Source organism: Nematolebias whitei, chromosome 10, assembly GCF_014905685.2.
Source record: "Nematolebias whitei isolate Nwh7 chromosome 10, NemWhi1, whole genome shotgun sequence".
Classification (NCBI taxonomy): domain Eukaryota; kingdom Metazoa; phylum Chordata; class Actinopteri; order Cyprinodontiformes; family Rivulidae; genus Nematolebias; species Nematolebias whitei.
In genome coordinates, this window is record NC_056507.1 from 23,238,820 (window position 1) to 23,247,778 (window position 8,959).

Here is an 8,959-nt window from a genome sequence, read left to right on the forward strand (position 1 = left end):
GAGCCACCCAGCTCTCCACGGCAGGACCAGCAGCAGCACACACACTCACACACACACCCTTACACACACACAGCAAACGGCAGCCAGGGGGCCGACTCTGACAGCAGCAGCTCCCGGGAAGAGGACAGCGGTGTTCCCATTCCTCACGGTGTTCCAGCTTTCAGTCCCGGTGGAGAACGTGCCCACAGTGCAAGAGCACCCATGGAGGAGCCGACAGGCAACACTGTGGTGATCCGCATAGGAATCCCAGACCTGCAACAGACGGTAAGAGCTTCTTCTGTTGCTGCTAGTGAAGTGTAAAAGAGAGGGAAGCTGCCTCTCCCCCTTCTTCACTGACAGGGTGCTTTCAACCTGTGCTTACTGCTTGATGAATGACTCTTTATTTCTCTTAAACATTTTTCTCTTCTCTCTTTTTGTCTGTACAATAATTTTCCTGTCCTTTTTTTCTTCATCTATCGCTTCCTCCCTCTCTCTTTTTTTTGTTGTTTTCAGTATGTATACTTCATAGCGGTGCTGGTTGGCTTCTTGGGGTTCCACACCCCCTGCCTGTTGTTCAACTGGCTTCACGCTAATAAAGCTACCTCTTCATTAACGAGGCTTCAGCTGACTTTGACAGCTAGGCACTTAGGGTGAGAGCAGCAAAAAAGCAAGCAAAGGCATTAGAGATAAAAGGAGAATAATCTACAGAGGTAAAAAAAAAGGCTGTTAAACTTTACCTCATACCTGCCTTCTTATCTCTGCTTTGTCAGGACAGAATAAATGCAATCTTGCATTCTTTTTAATAAAACTGTGGATTTTATGAAGATGTGTCCTCTGTCTCTGTAGGACTGCATTCATTGAAAAAAGCAGAATAATTAGACCATGGAATTGATTGCTTCTTTCTTTCATTTCTTTTACTAATTCATTGTGAAAATGCGCTCACTATCTTCCTTACAAACTCATTTTGACCAAATGCTTCTTTCTCAGATTTTGGTTTCTGCAGAAAATGGTATAAATTAGTACTAGTATTTGTATTGTTGAACTAATTTTATTATTATTTTTTTAAATACAGTCACTTTTCATATAACTTTACCAATGGCTTTTTCAAGAAGCACACAAAAAAGCCGTTTTACTAAGCTGGTAAAATGTCTTTTGTTTTGTAAGGCTGTCAGTTTTTAGTCTTCAAACTTCAGACTTCAGTCTTTGTTATAAAGGTGCTGAAAGGTTCTGCATTTACAGGTTAAAATGACGGTGAGCGGAAACTAATTGCCCAGAACTGTAATAAAATTAGAGAGGTTGTTCTCTCATTTGCCTCACATTCAAATCAAAAGTTAATTTTAACATAATTATGTCTTGCCCTCTGTTGCTATGCATTGCTGTTATTGCTATTTTCATCTCAGGAGTGCACATAAATTCACAAAAATTATTAAATTATGGTACATTTTCTATAGAAAATCTCACAAGATACATTGTCAGCTTCTTCAATTAAATGCAGATTAAATTTGTGATAGCCTGTCTCTATAATTCCCATGCTCACTTAAATCAGCTGTCTGTAGGAGGTCTAGTTGGAGTGCCCTTTTATTCCTTCACCAGACATAGGCAGCGGCTGGTTGTGCTTTTTTTAAAATTGTTGATTACTTCATTGTTGTTGTTCAAAACTACCCATTGTGTCTTTGTGAGGCTCCAGTTCTGTGTGCCAGAAATAAAGATAGAAAATAAAAGGAGGACAGTTGAAAAGAAAGCAGAGAATTCCCCAATGGTTGTGTAGAATAGCCTTCGTTGAGCAAAGTTGTTTTCCATAGAAGCACCCCCCCACACCGTTCTAATCCCACTACTAGGGAGATTTACCTTAATGTTCTTATGTAATGTAAAGATGCTCAACAGATCATTAGCTTCACTCTCAAGAGTGAAAAATTTCCCAGTAAACTGACAAACGTGTGAACAAACATATGATGTGAAATGTTGACAGACAGAGCGAGCGCCTAAAATTCTGACAGATAAACATAACGACAGATGACAGATGGCCAGATTCTGAGACTTTGAATCTTTTATGGAGCAGTCAAAAGTGACTTGTGTATAGACTGAGTGAAAAGGAGCTCAGTCTGCCTGAAGTAGGATTACATATCACCTGCTGCGTTTCAAGCTTGGTTCAGAAGAAAGAAGTGTCGTGCATGGATCACACTGGCCAGTGCTTTACCTTTTCATCATGGAAAAAAGGGAGAAAAACAGACAAGTGGTAGTCTTAGCTCGACTGTTGCAACAGAGTTCGATTCACCTTGTAAGTGTGTCATCGTGGCAACAAATGCTAATGGACCTGTGCAGTAGCAGAACTATCACAACAAGAGTTTTTAGTCCAGTGGTTGGTGTTTACATGTCTGTGAGACTTTGTTGATGAGCTAAAGCCCATTGACAAGACAGAGCTTATCCAACCCATTAGTAAGACATGTCGGTTATTTGGTTATAACAGAAAGTTCTGCTATGAGGTGAATGCATCTGGCCATTTGAAACATTGTGTTTTAGTTATAAAAGAGTGAAAAATGTTCTTACTGTATACTTACATGTGAAGAGGAGAAAAAATGTGATGATCCCATGAGTAAGTATTGCCTATCTGAAAGGCAAAAATAGTCAATAATACTTTTGCATGTGTGTATTATCAGAATATCTCATGAACCACTGAATGAAATTTTTTGTACAAGTTGTAGAAAGTAATCACTGGATGTACTTCTACAACTGAATAACTTTTGAAGTCTACCTGAGTTAAGTGGGCCACCACAACTAACTGAATTTATAGAACCCATGACTAGCTATAACTCTGCCACTCAGACACTGATCTACATTTCTGACCTGCTAAGTCATGCATAGTGGGCAAAGAGTTTCTTGGTGAAGATGGTTGTCAGACAAGTATGTTGTTCTAGAATTGCACCACTCGGGGTGGCTGCATGTTGGAGTAGCTCTGTTACATTCATTCTGAGATTTTACTTTTGGAAACTAATTCCTCTTTTGCTGGATGCAAATCACATTTTTTTGGATGATTGCTTCCTCTGGTATGGGATGCTGTGCATCTGGAAGGGTTTTTACTGAAACTTTTTTACTTTTGGACATTTGTTATGATGCGTAACTACGCTTCAATTCTAGAAGGACAGGATCGTCCCCTGGCACCTGCAGCCGGCGTCCGCAGCAACGAGGAGCTCGGCAGACTGCTGGGAGGAGTGGCCATTACTCTGGGGGGAGTTCTGCCCAGCATTTGGGCGGTCCTGCTGCCCGGAGGAACCGAGAGGCCAGCCAAGTCTAGGTGGAAGGGTCAGACTGCATCTGTGGCCAGTTTCTTCAGATCCACTGTGGGATGGACCTTTACAAGATATCCTTCCTGCCTACAGCCATCAGTATCTATAACATTTCTTAAAGAAATGAGAATAATGAGTTACAAGAACATTTAATTTCCCTTTGGGATTAATACAGTATTTTTGAATTGAATTGAATGTATGCCGTCTCCATTCCCATTCCTCCTCATCATTGACTGGAATATGAACACCTCTTTTGAGAACAGAAACAGAACTAAATGGATTTCATGCCTCCTACTTGAGATTTTTGACTTTGCCAGAGACCTTGCACTTTATCTCTAATAGCCACTAACAAATAATAATAATAATAAATGCAGGAGAAGACAAATTTTCTGGTAACAACATTGTCAAATGTTGGTCTTGACATCCACAGGATGAAGACCAAGATATTCAAGATCAGTCCTAGAAGCAACAAAAACCTGGTCACTTTGAATGGATGTGAAGATTGGAAAAGCCAGGTAGCCTTTATCCTGCTTAAGAACATCTGGAGTTCTACAGAGTTGTCCCTACCTACTAAGCTAAGACTGTTCAACTCAGTCATGAAGGCCATACTACTGTATGGAACTGAAACATGGAGAACTGACAAAGCAATCACCCAAAGAATTCAAACCTTCTTCAATAGCTGCCTCATACAGATTCTGCAGATACGCTGGCCTGATACCATCAGTACCACCATCCTGTGGGAAAAGACAGGACAACTGCCTATAGAAGAACTCTGAAAGAGAAGATGGTGCTGGAAAGGATACACATTCAAACCACCAAACAACATCACTAGGCAGGCGCTGAGGTTGAACCCTGAAGGAAAATAAAGAGGCCGACCAAGAAACATCTGGTGACGTGACCTCAATTTGAATTTAGAGGATTGGATTTAACTAGAGCGAACTGGAGAAAATGGCACTGCATGAGGCCTCTGGAAGACCATGTTTGGTGGCCCATACCCCAGGAGGGGTGGAGGGCATAAGTAAGTAAATGATATACGGTACATTTCATGGCAGTGGTAGTTTAGATTTATACACAACACATAGTTTGAACAGAGCAAGATCTTTAATATTTTGCTGTTAATTATTTGGAACCACTCTATCTGTTAATAAAATATTTTATGAACAACGTAATTCAATTCAATTAAAAAAAACTTTATTTATCCCCAGAGGATAATGGATTTTAACAAAACTTTAGATACATAGTAAATGGATATACATCTTCAACTGTCCAACCTTTGGTGTTAATCCAAGTCAAGATGACCACTGCAGCTAAATGACCATAGGCTTTACATAAATTGCTGTAATTCATTCAAATTTAAATATATAAAATTGAATTTGACATTGAAAGTCATTCACAACACATGACATTTTGCCATGGCCATGATATTGTAGCTTGCAATTGTGCATAGCATTATTTTCAAGCTCTGACAAATGTGTCTATAAGGCATTTCTTTAAATGAATTGAATTGAATTGAATTGAATGTATGTCATCTCCATTCCTATTCCTCCTCATCATTGACTGGAATATGAACACCTCTTTTGAGAACAGAAACAGAATTTAATGGATTTGTGCCAACTACTTCAGGATTTTGACTTTGCCAATGACCTTGCACTTTCTCTCTATAATCTCTCTAACATGGAGTTGTGCATAACATTATTTTCAAGCTCTGACCAATGTGTCTATAAGGCTTTTTATTTGTCAACATAACAATATCTTATTGTAAAACTTTGACAATATGCAATCCTCCAAAAATGCAATATATTTGGTAATACCTTAAATTATTCATAGTGAAAGACAATATGATAGTTGATGTAGTATGATCTAAAAATGTTAGTAGCGTCTATAATTTTGTTGCTCAGTCTGTAACAATGTGATTTCTTAGGATAAATAAAAAATAGTATGGTTGCATTAGTTGCTAATACAATTTGATGAATCAGAGTGTTCTGCAGGTCATTTTTGGTGAAAAGGTCTTTAGAGAAAATCAGTATTTTGTCTCATTCGTCATATTTTGCCCCACCAAAACACTATTCTTCTAATCAGAGCAAAATAAGACAGTTTCCCAATATTGTTAATGGGTGTCATTCATCTCTCAATAGAAGACAGGTAGACGCGAACATAAATAGTCTTCTGCACATCTGTCACTATCTGCTTTAATCTATATTCCTTATTTTCCACTTTATCGTTTCTTCCTTTTGTGGGTTCTATGTTTTCAGGCAATCACAAATAAGATTTTTTTGTCAGGTGCGCAGTATGACTGTGTGGTAATAATTAGTCACAAAATACTTTAAAATGTGGAAAAACCTTTCCAAGTCTGATTGTTTTCTTGTGGATTTTTGAGTTTGTTTGTTTTATATAGTAAATTATTGTGGACATTTTTTTTAAACGTTTTAGAAAGTTTGCATCTCAGCTCTACATACCCAACCATTTTAAAATTATTGCAGGATCAAATGTAAACTAGGGACCTATGCTTCACTTAAATGTGAAAATCATAATATTATTCATGCTGAGTTTTACACCTTTAAACTTTGTGGTGAACTTTGTAGTCAATCTATGGTGTTTGCTCCTATTGCAATAAAGGCAAATGGGTTTCAGAATGGATCCCACGTGCTCTGCAAACACAGCTCTCATCAGAAACTGCCATGAGATGTAGTCTAGGTTGTTTATTTTCAGGTGCCATTTTACTGATGTACTCTTGGACGCCTCATGTTTCATTCATATTGCAAGCCTTGACACCTATTAAGCTCCTCTTTCTCCAGCTGAAAACTGTCTGTGAATGATGGATTTGGGTAAAATTATATTTAAATTGCAATGTTATAACGATGTTGTGATGCTCTTGTTAGCAATGACAGGACTTCATTTAATGTTACAGATTTTTTAAATGAGCTCTTTACTGCCAGCAAGAGAAATAATATAGGTGCAAGCTGTTCTACGCACAAAGGACCTCTAACTTGTAGACAATAAAATGCTTTAGCTGTCGTTGTACTGTACAATAACTGAATTATAGTCCTTTGCCAAAGTCTTTATCAAATGACTAGGCTGTATCTGCTAATAGAATACAACCCGAGTTATTTAAACTTACTGAGGTTTAGTTTATAGACCATGTAATGCAAATTCAGTGAACTATATATGGTGTTATAATAAAAGTTCAGGTTAGTTAATGAGGTTTGTGGTGTTGCCACAGTTTTGTGGGTTGACTCTGATCTGGTGATGGGTTGTAGGAATTGGATAGAGCTGGATCTGCTCTACTACCAAGTGGCTCATCCTGGTTCGTATAAAATCAATGATTTGGAATTTAACACGTGGAGCTAGGATTTTAGTGTTTAAGCTTTTTTTTAATACAAGTTTCCTTTTTTGTTTTTCCAAAGTATTGTAAAGTATTGAGACTGTCAAAAGTATTTTGGGGATTTGTGGAAAGCAAAGCGATATACACTTTATGCTCATCTTGGTTATACATTTATTTTCTGATAACATTAATGCAATCAATCAGTGTATTCAAAATTGCATGTCATAAGTATGAATATCTTCCATGGAGCAGTAAAAATGGAGATGCCAGTAGCTTCTGCTAAATCAGTATTTGTAAAAAAATGTGAATCTGCTTCTTTTTTGTTGCATACGGTAGTGTGCACTTTTCATTTTGACTTGATTTTGCTGCTTTTTACTGCTCTTCTTAATGTCACGGGAGACCACCATATGTCACTTCAGACGAGACCAAATTTTACAATTTATATATGGAAAATGCTTTTTCCCCCCCTCAAAATACTATTCCTGCATCTTTTCAGCTTCTATTTTAACCACTTATGTTTTTGAACTTGATGCTTAAGAATATAATTTAAGAATGCCAAATAATGGATCAGTTTAAAATCAGTATTCAGTATTCAGACTCTAAAATAAGAAACAAAATTGACAGTTATCTGAATTGTTGTTTCACAGTTTCAAATTACTTGCAATAATAAATGCAGTTTCACTGGATTTTTTTTGTCACAACAACAGTGTTATTAGGTTTATCAGAGGGAGATGTACACATTTGTTTGCTTTGAGGGTGAGAACATGCTAAAAACATGCATTGACTGTCAGCATGGAGACATTGAACACTTTGAAACATTTTAATTTTAGTTGCGTGGAAAATTAGAATTTTTATTTTTAATTACTGTTTGTGAGCATCAAATGAAAACAGAATATTGTTGTAGCTTTATCATTAACGATTTGTGATTTGCTGGCTCGCATTTTCGTTTCGCTTCTGACTGTTGATTAAATAAAAAACAATCAGAACAAACAACTTTTTATAGATTGTGGTCAGCAGTGATAAATTGTCTGTGTTCCCAACAGGAAATTAAATTACTTGCTTAACACCAAAGTTCATGATAAATAATCCAGGTATAAAATCCAACAATGTTTTCAGTCAGTTCATCTGAACGATTGTTTTTTTTTTGTGCTGAGATGTTTCGGTCGTCATCCGATGAACTTCTTTAACCTGAGGAACCACCAAACAAAACTGATTACCAGAAACAGCATACTCCGAAGTGGAAAAAAAACAGTTTGCTGGTGCTAAAATGGCCTCTGGGGCCCGCAACTCTCCCTCGTCAACTCTTCTGAGACAGTCATGTCAGCGTGGTTCAAAACACCAAAGTTCATGCTCAGTAATCCATGCAGTTGAAGTCTGTTGAATGACGGAAACATCTCAGCACAAAAAAAGAACCATCCCGATGACCTGACTGAATATTGTTGGAAATTACTTGCTTGTTTTGTTTTTTTATTACAAACTGTTCAAATATCAATAAATACTATTGAAACCAGTTAGGAAATGTCATAAAAATGGAACTGAAGCCGTATTTGAAAAAGCAAACATTATTTCAGTAGTTGCAGTGAAAACAGACAGAATTAGGTTTCTTAGTTAACTGTGCATGAGCACATTGTTATCATCTGCTGCCCTGAAAGGCGGGCAATTGTGCATTTGCGTGTGTGTGTGTGTGTGTGTGTGTGTGCATTGTGTGGGTCTGTGCATGTGTGTGCTCATGTGTCAGTCTGTTGCTAGCAAAGTATCTCATAAACCACTAAACAGATTTTAACCAAACTCTTGAAGGCACAATTACTTTTGATTATTTTTGGAAATAATTTTTTAAATTCATATTTGAGTTTTGGTTTTTCATTGTCTGTAAGCCATGATCATAAAAATTACCAGAAATAAAGACTTAAAATATTTCACGCTAGTTCTGTATAATACATGAGTTTCACTTTCTGAAATGAATGACAAAAAAAATAATTGAACCGTTTCATGATTTTCTAATTTTATGAGATGTGCCAGTACAGGCACAATTTTAGGGCAGCTTTTTACAGCTTGACTGATGTAAGACAGAGCTGAGGAGTACTTATTCACCCAAGTACTGAAAAAAGGTTTAAACAAAAAAAAACCTTGATCAGGATTTCAGTTCAGTGTTAAAATTTAATCAAGTCATTCCTTCAAACAACAGCCTGACCAAGAAGGGGTCTCTGCAGGCAAATTCGGAAGGCGTATCTGGGCGCTCATATCTGATTGGACTATAGGAAAGTGGGCGTATCTGGGCGTTCATATCTGATTGGACGATAGGAAAATGGGCGTTTCTGGCCGGCCGGATCTGATTGGACGATAGAAAAATGGGCGTGTCTGGACGGCCACATCT

General features: G+C 37.5%; 1 protein-coding gene across 1 annotated transcript in view; it reads left to right on the forward strand.

Annotated features, from left to right (window-relative positions):
* The first annotated feature begins 21 nt into the window (after positions 1 to 21).
* Positions 22 to 8,959, forward strand: part of shank3a (SH3 and multiple ankyrin repeat domains 3a) — a 159,180-nt gene continuing 150,242 nt past the window's right edge. The window contains exon 1 of the mRNA XM_037683201.1: positions 22 to 264. Within this exon, the coding sequence (XP_037539129.1) occupies positions 202 to 264 (63 nt within the window). The 5' untranslated portion in view covers positions 22 to 201. The remainder of the gene's footprint in view (positions 265 to 8,959) is intronic.